This window comes from Monodon monoceros, unplaced genomic scaffold (assembly GCF_005190385.1).
Source record: "Monodon monoceros isolate NGI ecotype Baffin Bay Population unplaced genomic scaffold, NGI_Narwhal_1 Super_Scaffold_6, whole genome shotgun sequence".
NCBI classification, from domain to species: Eukaryota; Metazoa; Chordata; class Mammalia; order Artiodactyla; family Monodontidae; genus Monodon; species Monodon monoceros.
Window position 1 is genome coordinate 7,256,816 of NW_021703783.1, and position 16,029 is coordinate 7,272,844.

The window sequence follows — 16,029 nt, forward strand, 5'->3', positions numbered from 1 at the left end:
GCCCGCAGCCCCCGGCCTGCAGCCCCCACCCTCTCGGCCCGGCAGGAAGTGACAGGCCCCGAGCGAGCCCCGAAGGCCTGGCGGAGCCGCGGCCGGCCCGCACCCGGAGCGGCGGGAGGGGCGGGGAGCCGCGGCCGCGCCGGGCGCCTCCCACCCCGCTCTCGGCGCCCCCGCCCCTCCAGGAAGGGGAGGAGGCGAGGGGAGCCCGCCGCGGAGGCCGAGCGAGCCCCCCGCCCAGCCCGGCGCCGGGGGACCCCGGCACGTGAGGTGGACGCCCCCCCGAGAGCGCTCGGGTGCAGAGCCAGGCGCGGAGGTAAGCGGGCGGCCGCGGGCCGGGCAGGGGCAGGACCTCCGGGGGCTTGGCTGCGCGGGGATGTTTCTTCCGCCACCTCGGGCTGTGGAACGCCCCAGGTACCTCCCCCGGCGTCTTTCCCTGCCTACCTCTGGCGCTCGCTCTGCGGTCCTTCCCTCTGCCTGTCCAGCCTCCCGCTCTTCTGTTCATTTCGCTGTGCTCACTGCTGTCCGTCCGTCACCCTAGTTGCTTCTGACCGCTCATTCTCTCATTCATTTTCCCGTCTCTGACTTTGGCTTTCCTATCCAAGCATGCTGTCTAGTTATCTCCCTGCTTTTTCTGGTCCGCTGGGTTCCTCAGCCTCCAGTTCCTCGACTTCTGTCTCCCCGCTCTCAGTAAGCACATTTCTCCGCTCACTTGGGTCGGTTCACTGCTGGCACCGCTCAGTCGACCCCCGTCCCGCGGTGTGATTGATCCCTCTTGCGAACGTCGTTCTCATCCAGGTTCTAGGTACAACAAGGACCCCTGGGGCGTCTCCTCTCCCTCTTCTTCACATGGCTTCCATTTCTTTGGCACAGCCTTCCCCGAACCACCCCCCTCCTCCCGCCCCCCTTCCTATGCCCCATCCTTCCTACGAGACAGTTTCGTGCTTGGGGAAATTGATTTCCTCCAACTCTTGGCTCGGTAGGCCGAGTACCAGGTCCACTTCAATATCCTCTTCCAGCTCCTTGCCAAAGGTCTGCTCCAACCCAACCACACACGCCCAAATGCTGCCTTTCAGGATGACCGTGGTTTAGTTACTTTGGGGACCTCTGTGGGTCAGCTTCTCTTTCTCTTCCAGTTAAATTCTGAAAATTTAAATTCACTGTGCTTCCCAAACTTTTTGTTATCTTCACTTTCTGTATTTAATTTTACAGTCCCAACACTGATCACTAATGAATAGATTTATGTGCCTGGGATCCAGGAATCCTGGTTTTGATGACAGTTTCTCCTGATTTTATTAAGAACTTTAAGCTGGTCCCTTTCCACCTCTTTTCTGTTTCTCACTCTGAAAAATTAATAAGACTTCCATTTTGGGGGGAGATGAGGGATCGTACGTTTTATTAGCATTTTCACCCATGAAGGGAATTAATGTCCCCTCCAGGGTCTCCTCCTGTCTCTGAGTCCAGTGAACTAAGTCCGGTGATCTATACAGCTGTGCCGTGCTGCCTCTAACCCTTACCCACTTTTTTTCTTCACATGCTGATAATGAGGATTCATGGGTCTGTATCTGTTTAGTGCTTTAATATTTTGGCAAAAGATGTGGGGAGAAGATAGACTAGACTTGAAGCCAGTATGATTTCTTCTGTGTACTTCTTGGGTTATATCCATGTTTGCAGTAACATTTGCTATTCCTGTGCAACTGAATTCTTGGGGGATAGCGATGCAATCAGATGATACTGGGAATGGAATCATAAAAAATCTCCCCAACTTTATTTCCAAGCCCAAGCGTTTTGATTTTGTTTACTTTGTTTGTTTTGAATGCAGTCATTAAAATAGATCCACCCTAATAAAACTGTCGACACCCCTTAGCAGAAATTCTGGTTTGATGTTTACATTCCAAAACCAAATTGTGCTGTGCTGATCCGATATTTATAGCGGCTCCACGCCTCAAAAGTAGACAATATAGTATTTAGGTTTAACAGAAAAGGGGAAAAAAAAGAATGAACAAAAAAACCTTATTGTCATTTAGTGCTGCTTCGAAGGCATGTTTCTTCCTATTTCTCATCTGTCTCTTTGCTTGGTTCTTAGCAATGTTTTCATGTCTTTTTGCAAATTTTAGTGTAGACCCCAGAGGGTAAATTCTGACTACTTTAGTGGACTCAAAAGTTGAATCTTATTTTCTTGAAGATTTTCATTGTTGTCTTTACTATGTTTAATACCTGTAAGTCATTTGTTAAAATGATGTATTATACTTATTTGTGAAGCCTTCCTTGCAAACAGGGAAACTGAGGTTATAAGAAGGGAGAGTGACATGTCCAAGGTGTTACACAAGTAGCCTGAGTGGGAACCAGGCAGCTCTTCGGGCGATATGGGCTGTAGGCTAGTTCTTCTGTCTCCTAGTTTTGTGCCTTTCTATGATGCATTCAGTGTATTGATATCTGTATCTTAAGCCCCTCCTCCATAAAATGATGACAGTGAGTACTCAAAGTGAGTGACACTGCCTTAATCATAGATTGTTTTTGGTTTGAAGAAGCATGTCCTAGTGTAAAGATTTGATACTTAACTAGGACAACTTTAACTTCAGAAAACCTCATTTCCACAATTGTAAGGTGGGGATAATTATATTTACTGTAAAGCACTGAGAGAGAATGGAGGTGAAGAGCCTAGCCCAGTGAGAGGAGGCACCTAGTGGCTTCTCAGTAAATGGTGACCATTGTTAATAAGATGATGCTGATAATGGTGTTGCACATGCGGAGAGAGATGAGATAACAGTAAATTTTAAATGGGACGATTTTAACCTATTTAAAAGTGTTATGGGGATATAAGGTGGCCTTACTATTATGAGGAACCGCCTTACATTCTGGCCATTTTATATTTAAGGGCATGAGGGAATAGGTAAAAGTTGTTTATTTTGAGACACTGCTTAGCTTTAAAAGGTGGTGTGGGGAAGTTATGGTTATAAGAGTATATTGAAGATTTGGTAGTTATTAAACCGGAGAAATCATGGTTTATGGAAGAAGAGGAAGGTTCTTAGATAACTTAATAATGACATGAAATAGTAGTTTGAGATCAGGTGTAAATGTGAATCCTTTGCTGCTTCCATCCAGGCCTCGAGCCGGAGCGCCAGCCTCGGGCTCCCTGGACCTGCATCATGGAGACTGAGAGTGAGCAGAGCTCCAACTCCACCAATGGGAGCTCCGGCTCTGGGGGCAGCTCTCGGCCCCAGATAGCTCAGATGTCACTGTACGAACGGCAAGCAGTGCAGGTGAGGCTCAGCTCTGAGGGGCTGTGATCTGTGAGCACTGGCTTGGGGCGGGCAAGGATGCAGGAAGATAATTGCCCTTGGTTCCTTTCCAGCAAACGCGGGGAGTTGGATTAGGTGACAGCTAAGGTCCCTTCCAGCTCTGAGAATCTTAGGAGTTCACAACAGTTTGAGCAAGGAGGCAGAATGAGATTCAGTCTTTAAGGTTTTTATGCCATTCAGTTCATGTTGCTAGATTCTAACTAACCATTTCTCTTTATGGATTGTCAGGTTTTTAATTTTTGGTCTTGAAAATCATCCTGAGTAATGGAAGTTAAGAACTTTTACTTAAAATATTTTAGCTACTAGAATAACTACGCACATCCTAAGACTGGTCCTAATTATTAAAAAGAATACGGTAATATCCTGAAGTTAATGTTAAAACTGAATTACCAGTATCATCTTGATAAACACCCATTAGTATTATGCTGTAGGTGTTTGAAAATGCCAGTTACTTGAAAATTTTACCTGATACAGTCTTTCATAAGTGACCATTTACTCTATTTTTCATCGTATTCACCCCCTTAGGATTCTGTCACCTTTATTGTATCCCTAGAATATGGTCTTTTATTTTCTTCTTCTCTTTACATTGATCAACATCCCACTTATTTTCAAACCAGTTTAGTCCTAATTCTTTGTTATATCGTATATTAACAGATTCCTTTTGGGAAATAAGAGTTCATGTGAGTTACACTGCTTTACTTTTCAAGAATAGAGCACAGCAGAATTAACTGCTTGTCTACTTTTTAAGGACTTACTGGTTCTGATATAAAAATGGACAAATCAGATGTTGACAATTTAACCAGATACCCATCTTCCTTTGTTTCCCTCCTTCCCATATGTCCCTTTCAGAGGATCACAATGATTTCCATAGAATAGGAGTTAGGAGTGATTCTTCTTTTCTTCCTGGCCACGCCGTGCGGCTTGCGGGATGTTAGTTCCCCGACGAGGGATCGAACCCGTGCCCCTGCATTGGGAGCACGGAGTCTTAACCACTGGACCGCCAGGCAAGTCCCAGGAGTGATTCATTCTAAGCGGATTGATCCCCGCTCTTTCTTCCTAGGCTCTGCAGGCACTGCAGCGTCAGCCCAACGCGGCTCAGTATTTCCACCAGTTCATGCTCCAGCAGCAGCTCAGCAATGCCCAGCTGCACAGCCTGGCTGCCGTCCAGCAGGTGAGAGGTCAGCAGCTAGCTGGCCCAGGAGGGAGGGAACAGGCACTACAGGTGGGTCGGGGCACGCTACCTCCTCCGCTGGGCCAGGCTGGAAACAGTCCCCTCTGCCTCCTGTCCTCCTGCAGGAGGATGAAGGGACCTTAGTGTCTGGGCTCTCAGTAAGAACTGTGGGGAAACTACCTTTTAGAGGTAGCATGGCTTTGTGCTAGACCTGTACCGTCCAGTATGGTAGCCGTTAGCCACAGGTAGCTATTAAGTGCTTAAAATACGGCTAGTGCAAACGGAGGTGTGCGAAAAGATTTTGGATTTCAGAGACTTAGTGTGAAAAAAAATTTTCGGTAGCTTGTTTATGTTGGTTACATGTTGAAATGAGATAGATCAGCTTGAATAAAGTAAATTATTAAAGTTTACTTCTCCTGTTTCTCTTCACTTTTCGAGAAATGTTCATACTAGATTATATATGTGGCTTGTATTATATTTGTATTGATTGGGCAGCACTGGGCTGGACTTAGCAGTGACTCATGACGTCACCTGACCAAAGTTTCTTGCAGCTAAAAGAAAGTGGGAGGAAGAGAGTGGGTTGCCTGCCTGCCCCGGCTGGGTCATGTGGGAGTTATTGGGTTAGCATATGTGACAACATGAGGGTAATTGGGATTCTGAAGACACTGGTCCTTGCTCCGTAGTAGAGGCTCTCAGTTCTTACCTGAGATCTCTATTATATTTTGTGCCTGTGATCTATTACTGGCAGATTCAGAGCCTTTTCCTTCATTGTCTCTGCTCTTTCTTGTCTTCTTTCCCCTCTAACAGGCCACGATTGCTGCCAGTCGGCAGGCCAGCTCCCCAAACACCAGCCCCGCCCAGCAGCAGACCACCACCACCCAGGCCTCCGTGAGTACTGCCCCTCCCCTCCGAGGGGCTTTCCTCTCTGGGTCTTTGCCTCTGGGTTAAACTACTTTGTACTGCTGGTCTGAGAGTGTTTATTGAGCCGTCAATGGTATTTACTGCCCTTGTGTAGAGAATATTAGTAAACTGGAAAGTAACCAGCTTGGATCTGTATAGGAGTCTTAACGGGGAGATCTAAGAAAGGAGGAGGAAAATCCTGCGTAGGCGGTAGCAAAGCCTTGAATGAGAAGTAAGGTCGGTTCCGTTTCGTTCCTTTGCCTTCTCAACTGTTACGCTGGTGGTTAGGGACTGGTTTGGTGATACCCTCCAGTAGCCGGATGACAGTAATGGATAGCAAGGTATTATTCATTTCCTCCTGACTCTATGAAAGTGAGATACTCTGTTCTTGACCGCGTCACTCTGAATTTGTCAGTCGTGTATATTTCCTTTTACCTCTCCCCAGTCCTGAGTCCTGGTTCCTTTCTGTACCACACAGATCAATCTGGCCACCACGTCGGCCGCCCAGCTCATCAGCCGATCCCAGAGTGTGAGCTCTCCCAGTGCTACCACTTTGACCCAATCTGTGCTACTGGGGAACACCACCTCCCCACCCCTCAACCAGTCCCAGGCCCAGATGTATCTACGGGTAAGCCAAAGCCACGGTCGCTGTTGCCCCCGGGGCATAAATGTCCTGTATCTTATTGAGTGAAAGCTATTTTTTATTTTTTTGGCCACACCACGCAGCTTATGGGATGTTAGCTCCTCGACTAGGGATTGAACCCGGGCCCGCAGTAGTGAAAGCGCCGGGTCCTGACCACTGACCACCAGGGAATGCCCAGAGTGAAAGCTGTTTTATTTAATCATGGTTACCCAGATGTTTTAAGACAAGCTGATCTGCTTCCTCTGCCTTACTTAACCTCTAGAAGTGACGCTTAGTGTTTACAGGTAGCCTGCAGATTACTGAGATCCTAAGGTAGAAGATGTTCGCCTTAGTATTTGAGAAATTTGCGTCAGATAATAGTCTAATCTTTAAACCTATGACTCGAGTACACGAATCCTAAGTGTTATGTCTTGGCCTGTCTGCTTACTATATATAGACACTTGCTCCACAATCCTCATTGTCTCAACTTCTTTGACGTTTGATTCTTTGTTATCAGTGTATAGTTTTATACACGTTCTAGGTTTTCTTCGGATGCTTCATCGCACGTGGAAAATAAGGGTCTCCTGGGTTGGTGTGGAAAGGGGCAGGGCTTAGCTGTTTCGTATCTTCTGTTTATTTTGTCTTGTGGTCCCTCCCTTCCGTCTCTTCTGTCTCTCTTCTTTTCCTCTTGCTCTCTTCCCTCTGCTCGTCCTCTTCCTCCTCCTTGCCAGCCACAGCTGGGAAACCTGTTGCAGGTAAACCGGACCCTGGGCCGGAATGTGCCTCTAGCCTCCCAGCTCATCCTGATGCCCAACGGGGCGGTGGCCGCGGTCCAGCAGGAGGCGCCATCTGCTCAGCCTCCGGGAGTTCACGCAGATGCCGATCAGGTCAGTGGCGACCACTTGACCTGTGGACTGACGCTGGGGAGGGTGAGGGGAATGGCCTCGGACCAGGGCCCACCCTTCCACCCCATTACCACTTTTCAGGATCCTTTTTAAAAAAAATTTCTGTAGAACTTGAATACCTTACACCTTTTTAGTTCTTTGAGTTAGGAAGGGAAGTAGACTTGACTGAAAACAGCCCTGTGGATGTGGGAAGCCTTATTCTTAATACAGGACATATGTCCTTACCCTTCTTTTAGCCCTCCATGGCTCAGTTTCATTCAGGAAGTCTTAGTTCTCTCTTCTTGCAGTACTGTCTCTGTAAGATAAGGGATGGTTGAGGGAATTCTAGTTAGACACACGTGAAGCTGACCTGGCTGAGTTACTGGCAAAACACTTGATTCCTTGTCTTTATGAGTCACTGTAGCTCTCAACCTTCAGCAGTCTGTTTCCGCTCACTGTGTTCGCAGTAAAGTCTTCCTCACCAGTGCTTCCCATGCCTTATCTCCAATATATGTGTGTGTGTGTGTGTGTGTGTGTGTGTGTATACATATATAGAGAGCCTGAATGTTTTAGCTTCTTACGGGTGGGTTACAAACTGGGATCTCATAGTACTCGTTTCATTCTTTTAGTTTATCAGTCAGCAAGTAAATATTGCGCTCTCTCTTTTGATGTGCTCAGGTATATACTAGAAACTGGGGGATTGAAAAATGAGTCAAGTCTTCAAAGAGCTTAGAGAAGAAAGAAGTGCAAAAGTAAACAGTACCAACTTTGAGTGATGCAGGAGTTTAGGGAAGAGTTGCCTGCATTTCTTTTCAGTGACTTTTAGGAACATGAACAGATTCTTAAAGGACGGGTAGGATTTGATTTGGAGTAAGAAGAACACTGGAGAGAGAACAGTATGTGTAAAGGCCTATCTCACGTACGTGAAGATGATTTGGGGATGAGTGAATAAAGTGGAGATGGCAGGCCTGTGGCTGGAAAGGTCGTTGTTAGGGAGAAGTCTGAAAGCCAGGTAACTTCACAGGTAGCAGTGGCACTGCTGGCTTGAAAGGCAGATTGATAGGGTCAGGAAACTCCTTGAGAAAGAATCATTTAGGAACACGTGCCTGGAGAAGAAAGAGAAATGAGGGAACCTGCTAAGAAACTGTTGAGGTCATTTAGTTACAAGGTAAGGCCTTTGGTTTAGACTACAGTGATAGCCGTGGAATCAGAGGATGAGGTGGAGCCTGCTTCCATAGCAGTTCTTTCATTTATCCATCTAGTTATTCATCAGATATTTGTGTGTCAGTGTGTGGGGGGACAGAGCAGTGGTTGAAAGTGGGAATCTGATGTTTGGGTCAGATTCCAACTCCATGACTTAGTGTGACCCCTGCAAATGGCCTAACATTTTTAGCCACAATTTCTTCATCTATTAAATAGCTGTTATAAAATACTTACCTCAGAGTGTGTTGTGAGGACCAAGGGAGTTGATGTGTGTAAGCGTTTGAAGAGTGCCTGGACACAGCATAGTGAGTGTTTTAAGAGTTTAGCCCTCGTTATGATCAGATATCAGACGTTCCTTGGCCTTGAATGTCCAAGGTCATGATCACTGGACTGATGGAGATGACACATCATCAAAGCACATTGAACAGATAATCACCTGAATAGTTTAGTGATTGCTTCATTAGAAAGTACAGTGTGCTGGGACTTCCCTGGTGGTGCAGTGGTTAAGAATCCGCCTGCCAATGCAGGGGACACAGGTTCGAGCCCTGGTCCAGGAAGATCCCACATGCCGCGGAGCAACTAAGCCCGTGCGCCACAACTACTGAGCCCATGTGCTGCAACTACTGAAGCCCGCCTGCCTAGAGCCCGTGCTCCACAGCAAGAGAAGCCACCGCAATGAGAAGCCCTCGTACCACAACGAAGAGTAGCCCCCTCTCGCCGCAGCTAGAGAAAGCCTGCACGCAGCAACGAAGACCCAACACAGCCAAAAATAAATAAATAAATAAATTTATTAAAAAAAAAAAGTACAGAGTGCTCTGAAAACATAGAAAGGGACTTAATGTAGCTTTGGGATGGGGGTAGAAGTCAAGAAGGCGTTCCCGAGTAGATGGCAGTTAAATGGGGGCCTGTAGAAGTTAGTCAGGGGAAGACATGGAATGAGAGTGAAGGCAGGGTCCCCCCCATGTCCAGAGACCTGAGGAGGGAAGGGACTTTGTATATTTGAGGCACTAAAAGAAGACCCGTGTTCCTGGAGCCTGGCGCTGGGGGATGGAGATGGCACTGGGGAGGTGGGAGAAACTAATCTTGCAGGGCCTTGGGGACTGTGTGTAGGATTGGGGGCTCTATGTGAAGGCCAGTGGGAAATGGCAGTGACTTGGAGACTTGAGGGTTTAAAAAAATTTTTTTTTTAGTTTAAGGACAATGTTGGCTCCTCTGGAGGATAAATGGAAATGGTGTGAGTGTGAATATAGGGAGGAAAACAGTGTTGTAAGAGTTTAGGGGGAAGACGTTTGGATTAGGTGGTAGCAATGTAGATGGACAGAAATGAGTAGATTGGAGAAAAACTTCGAAGATCATTGGAAAGGGAGGCCTGACCCAGTAGATGGGGGAGTGGGGGGAGGTGCCAGAGCTGGGATCTGACACGGCCTGAGGGGCCAGGAGCGCTGTGAATGCGATGAAGAATGCCGGGGAAGTGGACGCAGGGTGAAGTTCACTTGAGGATGTGCCGACCTAGCAGTGCTTGTGAGCCGCCCACGAGGAGGTCTCGGGTCAGCAGTCTGATGTACACAGTGCTCAGCTCGGAGAAGTCTGACTGAGTTGGAGATGAACAGACAGGAGTAGTGTGCGTGGAGATGATAAGAGAAGTCAAGCACCGGAAACCGCTTGGGGAGCTGGTACGGATTGAGAAGAGAAAAGCCTTCAAGCTGGAGCCCCGAGGTTTAGAACGAGCCCTTAGAAAATAGAGCAGCTCCAGGTGGAGTAGAGGGTGGTGGGCTGGCAGAGGGGAAGAGGCAAGAGTGACAGAGACAAGATCTGGATTGTGCAGGGTCACGAAGACAAGGGAGCCGAATGTTATGAAAGTGGAGGGGGTCCTCTGTCCAGTTCAGTGGAGAGGGCGGGAGAGCTGGACTTAGGTCTGTGGGTGGAGAGCCCTTCCGGGGGAGTCGGAGGCTGAAGCCAGAGGAGCGGTGTGACTTGAGGAATGACTGGGTGGTGGGAGTCGGTGCGGTGGTTGTAAACAATTATTAAGAGATTAGCAAGAACAGGAGAGGAGGGTGAAGCTGGGCTTGGGAATGGGGTTCCGCTTGGTGATGGCAGGGAGCCAGTAGAGGAGAGGTTGAAGCAGGAGGAGGGGATGGGACCCTCAGCCTGGAGAAGGACGGCCCTTGGAGAGGAGGAAGGAGAGGGAGAGGGGGGTGGTAAGTGACGGGGGCGGGGGCGGGGGCAGGTTTGGTGGAACTGCTGAAGCATCGCGCACATCTAGTGGTTTTATTGTCTCTGCTGGAGTGAACAGTGACAGGGGAAAGAGGAAGTGGTTCTGAGGTACAAGGAGAGGAGGAAAGTTTTAAATAGCCATTATGGAAAGGAAGCCAGTTAGAAAAGGTAAGAAGTATATAAGCGCCCCAGCACCCAATCCTGATGATTCTTGTAAATCTCTCTCAAAAGCTATTGCCTCTTCTTCTTTATTACTGTTGTCTGAATTCGGGTTCTTTTTGTTTTTCGCATGAATTACTGTACTAGTTTCCCAATTGGTCTCTTGACTTCAGCCATATCTACTTCTAATCCTCTCCCACATTACTAACAGAATAAGTTTTTTAATAAGGAGATATATGTTGTTACTAACATTATTTTTAATTGTACCTCTGGTGTACAGAATTCGATAAATCATAATCCTTGGCTCATGGCCTCCTCTCATCAATGGTCCACTTTTTAAAAATATTTACTCAGTAAGTTTTAATCATGTAATAAGCCATCCCCAGTTCCATCCATTGCCTCCCCTTACCCATGATTCCTAGGTTCATCCTTCCCTGTGTCCCTTTTTATATAGTTTTATTGCCTTTACGTATATTTCCAAAATGTACTTTTATTATGGAACATTTCAGACATAAACAAAAATATAAAGAAATATGAATCTCCATGTACTTAACCATCCAGCGTCAGCATTTATAAACATGTGGCCAATCTCTCCAGACCCCCTTCCCTTCACCTGTGGATTATTTAGAAGCGAATTCCAGATACCATATCATTTATACATACATATATATATACACACACACACACACACACACACACACACACACACACACACATATGTCTAATTTATATTTAAATTTATAAGGTACTTGTGTGCAGTCTCTTTGGGAATGATTTCTTGATAGCTTATTGTCAAAATCCATCTGTATTGTTGTATGTCATTGTACTTTATTCATTTTGATTTCTATGTAATATTCCATCGTGTAAATGTACTACACATCTTAATTCATCTTCTCTTCTGATTATGGCCATTCAGTTGGTTTCCAGGCTTTTATTATCGTGACTAGTGCTGCTGTGACCATTCTTAACACAATCCACCCATTTTGTATACGGCGAGCATTTCTCTTATGGGATTCCTGGGTTATTAGAGTGTGTGTGAATAGTCACCTTTAGGATATGATGCCAAACTGTTTTCCAAAGTGGTTGTACTGATCTATACTTTCATCAGCAGTGTTTAAAAGAATAGTTTTGACTATAGATTTGATCACGATGATTCTGATGCATATTCTTCAGTGGCTTCCTGTAATCCATTAAGTGCTCATCATTCCTTCTCTCTGTTCATACCTTGGAGCACTTACTGTCTGTCAGGCACTGGGCTAGATGCTGGGAATATAACAACAAAGAAGATGGAGAAGCTCTGTTTCCAAAGTAAAGTTCAGGCTCTCTTTATTTTAACACACCAGGCCCTTCGAGGTCTGTCCTCTTTCTAGCCTCAGCCTACCTTCCTAGCTTCATTTCTTGCCATTTCCTCTAGTTCACCCCAAACATAATGAAGTATTTATAATTTCCAGAAATGCTGTGCTCTTTCTTGGCTCAGTGGTCTTGCAGTGTTGTCACCTATGTCTTCAAACCCCTGCCTTCACTATTACCTGTTGGTTCTCAGCTCAGACATCACCTGTTTTAGTACGTCTTCGCTAATCTCCCTAGTCTGAGTTAATCTCCTCTCTGTGCTCGTGTAGCACTGTGTGCCTATCTGTGCATAGTGTAATTTGGTTTTCTTGTCTTTTTTAGTAGAAAGTACTCATTAAAAGCAGGGGCTCGTGTCTTTCATCTCTGCATTCCCAGTATCCAGTGTGGTACCTGAAGCATAGTAGATATTTTGTAGATGTTGAATGAATGAATGGAGAGGAAAGGGAAAATCGGAGACATTTTGAAGGAATAAAATAACCAAACTAGATGATGGATTTGATAGTGAGTGAAGGAGCCTGAAAAATCAAATATGACTTGAGTCCCTCCCTGGGAAGGCCTTCACTGTGTACGTTTGTACAGGACGGGGTACGAGTTGAGGGGGGCTGTGGAATATCTGTAGCTCTCGTCACTGCTTCGGAATCAGTCACAGAAATCTTTGCCCTGAGTGCCCCCTGTTCCCCTTCTCTCAGTCTGTCTTTTGCTTCTTATCTTTCAGGTGCAGAACTTGGCAGTCAGGAACCAACAGGCCTCAGCCCAAGGACCCCAAATGCAAGGCTCTGCTCAGAAGGCCATTCCTCCTGGAGCCTCCCCTGTCTCCAGCCTCTCCCAGGCCTCTAGCCAGGCCCTCGCTGTGGCTCAGGCTTCCTCTGGGGCCTCAGGCCAGTCCCTCAACCTTAGTCAAGCTGGTGGAGGCAGTGGGAATAGCATCCCAGGGTCCATGGGTCCAGGTGGCCAGACACCTGGGGGCTTGGGTCAGTTGCCTTCCTCAGGAATGGGTGGTGGTGGGAGCTGTCCCAGGAAGGGCACAGGAGTGGTGCAGCCCTTGCCTGCAGCCCAGGCAGTGACTGTGAGTCAGGGCAGCCAGACAGAAGCAGAAAGTGCAGCGGCCAAGAAGGCAGAAGCAGATGGGACTGGTCAGCAGAGCGTGGGCATGAACCTGACACGGACAGCCACACCTGCTCCCAGCCAGACCCTTATTAGCTCAGGTAAGCTGTCACCTCTCGTAATGTCATTGTTCTCTCGGGACTTGTTTAAAATCGTCAGAGTACACATCTTTGCCATTTTTCCTGCTTGTCTTGGTCCCGGACTAGTGGAAGGAAAGAGAATCCCATCAACCTTGATCATATTAGTCCAGGGAGACAGGACGACAGGTAACAGAGATGGATCTTGTCTGTTTCCACCAGGCAGCAGTCAGTTTACAAGTTGCCTTGTCCTCTCTTTCTTAGGTCCTGAGTTCTTCAGTTTACTCACTCGACCCATTCATTCACTTGGTTCTTTTTGAATTGCCTACTATGTTCTAGGAGGTGCTGGGACACATCTTTGAAAAACAGACTCCTCTGCTCACGGAGCTTACAGTTTAGCATAAGGGATGCGTTTAATGTTGGTTAGTTGGCCCAGTGTAGAGCAGAGACTGTATAGGTGCCTTAGAGCACTTAGGGTGAGCAAATAGAGCCATGGTTTAATACAGTCAACTTGTGATCATCTGTATCAATGATAAGGATAAAAAAGAATAAATAATAACGCCAAATAGTTCTTGATTTCAGGCTGTGTATGGAGTTAGATGTGTGCACCTTACTTGGTAATGTTTATTTTTGCCTTCCTTGTTTCTAGTTCTTTAGTTGTTGCTATATTTGAATAATGTATTCACAAAATGTAACAGTTAATTATCAGTTTAATACCTAGTATTGACACACTGTAGCACTTCTGTTACCGAAGTGCTTTCATTTCACATATATCCTCTGGACACTCTGGTAGAGTATGGAGCAGGGAGATCCCAGTTCTAGTTTACAGTGGAGGAAACTGGGTAAAGTCCGAGCTCGCAGCTGCTGACTCGTAAGACATCTTCTCATAGGCGGTGACCCAAACTGATAAATGTTGGAGACCGAGGCACTCACGGGAAGATGTTGGTATCTTTACCTCTGTGGACGTTTATTATTTCAGTGACTGCTAAGTGTTTCTCATGTGTCAGGCCCTGGGCTGGGTTCTAGGGATGTAAAAATGAATGAAACATGGCCTCAGTGCTTGAGGAGCTGAGTCTAATCGTGGAGAGGATGGGCCCGCCGTTGTCCTTGCTGAGTGCAAAGTAACAGGATTTAAGTAGAGCAAAAAAGTAAAAGTCAGATAAACGCAAGAAGTTACCGAGGACTGTTAACTGCTCGAGCAAGAGTGGTCTCTCCCGGAAACCTTTAAGACTGGGGTAGTTGGTAACGTCAGACTAGGAAGGAGTGTGAGCCAAGCAGCCGCCTGGGCCCCTCCAGGCTCGCCTTCCATTTGCCGTCTGGGTCCGCCTCGGAAGGGTGCTCTGGCTTCCCATTCCTGGGGCTGCTGCTGATTTTCTGCCCCCCTCCCTCTTTGTCGCTCCGGGGCTGTCCCCGCAGCCACCTACACGCAGATCCAGCCCCACTCCCTGATCCAGCAGCAGCAGCAGATCCACCTGCAGCAGAAGCAGGTGGTGATCCAGCAGCAGATCGCCATCCACCACCAGCAGCAGTTCCCGCACCGCCAGGCGCAGCTGCTGCACACGGCCACCCACCTGCAGCTGGCCCAGCAGCAGCAGCAGCAGCAGCAGGCCGCGCCCCTCCCTGCGCCCCCGCCCCCGCAGGGCCCCCCCGCCCAGCAGGCCCCGCCTTCGCAGTCCCAGCAGCCAGCCCAGACTCTGGTTGTCCAGCCCATGCTGCAGTCTTCGCCCTTGTCGCTCCCTCCTGACCCAGCCCCCAAGCCCCCCGTCCCCATCCAGTCCAAGCCACCTGTGGCCCCTGTCAAGCCTCCTCAGCTGGGGGCTGCCAAGATGTCAGCCACCCAGCAACCTCCGCCCCACATCCCCGTGCAAGTCGTGGGCACCCGGCAGCCAGGTACAGCCCAGGCCCAGGCTTTGGGGCTGGCCCAGCTGGCAGCCGCCGTACCTGCTTCCCGGGGGATGGCAGGCACAGTGCAGCCTGGCCAGGCCCACGTGGCCTCCTCGCCGCCTTCATCCCAGGCCCCTGGTGCGCTGCAGGAGGGCCCACCCGCGTTGGCTTCAGGGATGACCCTGGCTCCTGTGCAGGGGACGGCACATGTGGTGAAGGGGGCGGCTACCGCCTCCTCGCCTATTGTGGCCCAGGTCCCTGCCGCCTTCTACATGCAGTCTGTGCACCTGCCGGTGAGTGATGCCTGATGGCTTTGAGGGCACTATCATCCTTGAGAGGACCTGAGTTTAGTTTAGGAGGGGAATAAGGAGTTAGGAAGGTTAAGTTACTGGTATTGATCACTGCTTCTTTTGTAAGAGAGAGACATGTTCATGGAAGGTTAAGATCCTGGCACGCACTTCTTCCTTTTGTAAGAGGGAGACATTAGTGTAGATAATATCTGAAGTTCATACTCCTAAATTTGCCACTGAAATTCTGTGGTTTTGGATCTGTACTAAGTTATATCAAGATACAGCCTTAGCCACCAAAATTGATTTTTAGAAAAACAACAGTTCATGGTTGGGCTGTTGATGAATCCAGGGTCTCCAGGTCTACGTGAGGACCTGGAGAAAATGTTGTATTTTTTGTCTTGATGTAGAAGTTACACTTCTTGGGAATGACCAGAAATTTTACTGTACTGTGGGAAGTATACAAATTGGGGAATCTAGAACTAAGAAGATTTTCTCTTGACAGTATGGGAATAATTGTGTTTTCTTGTTACCCTTCACTCATAAATCTTTTCTTTCCTGTTCTTCACTTTATAGGGCAAACCGCAGACATTGCCCGTCAAACGCAAGGCTGAGTCAGAGGAGGAGAGAGACGATATCTCCACGTTGGGTTCAGTGCTTCCTGCGAAGGCGTCTCCGGTAGTAGAGAGCCCGAAGGCCATGGAGGAGAAGGGCGGTCTTGGAGGTGAGTAACTGGCTTCTGCAGTGCTGCTGGAGTACATAGAAATTAGAGGAAAGTTCTGAGTGAGCTGAAAGATCACTCTGCCTCAGTAGGCTTGGTGGAGTAGATCCAAACACAGGGAATCCAGGGTGAAAGATCAAAAGGGAACATGTAT

At 47.8% G+C, this 16,029-nt stretch overlaps 1 protein-coding gene across 3 annotated transcripts in view; it reads left to right on the plus strand.

The window, feature by feature from the left end:
* The window catches only part of PHC1 (polyhomeotic homolog 1), a 27,082-nt gene continuing 11,053 nt past the window's right edge, over positions 1-16,029 (plus strand). The window contains exons 1-9 of one of the 3 annotated variants that reach the window (XM_029204805.1): positions 1-313; positions 3,103-3,260; positions 4,360-4,470; positions 5,278-5,358; positions 5,849-5,998; positions 6,724-6,879; positions 12,518-13,007; positions 14,400-15,160; positions 15,731-15,878. In XM_029204805.1, coding sequence (XP_029060638.1) covers positions 3,147-3,260; positions 4,360-4,470; positions 5,278-5,358; positions 5,849-5,998; positions 6,724-6,879; positions 12,518-13,007; positions 14,400-15,160; positions 15,731-15,878 — 2,011 coding nt within the window. In that variant the 5' untranslated portion in view covers positions 1-313; positions 3,103-3,146. The remainder of the gene's footprint in view (positions 314-3,102; positions 3,261-4,359; positions 4,471-5,277; positions 5,359-5,848; positions 5,999-6,723; positions 6,880-12,517; positions 13,008-14,399; positions 15,161-15,730; positions 15,879-16,029) is intronic. The other 2 variants (XM_029204806.1, XM_029204807.1) reach the window with 2 other exon arrangements.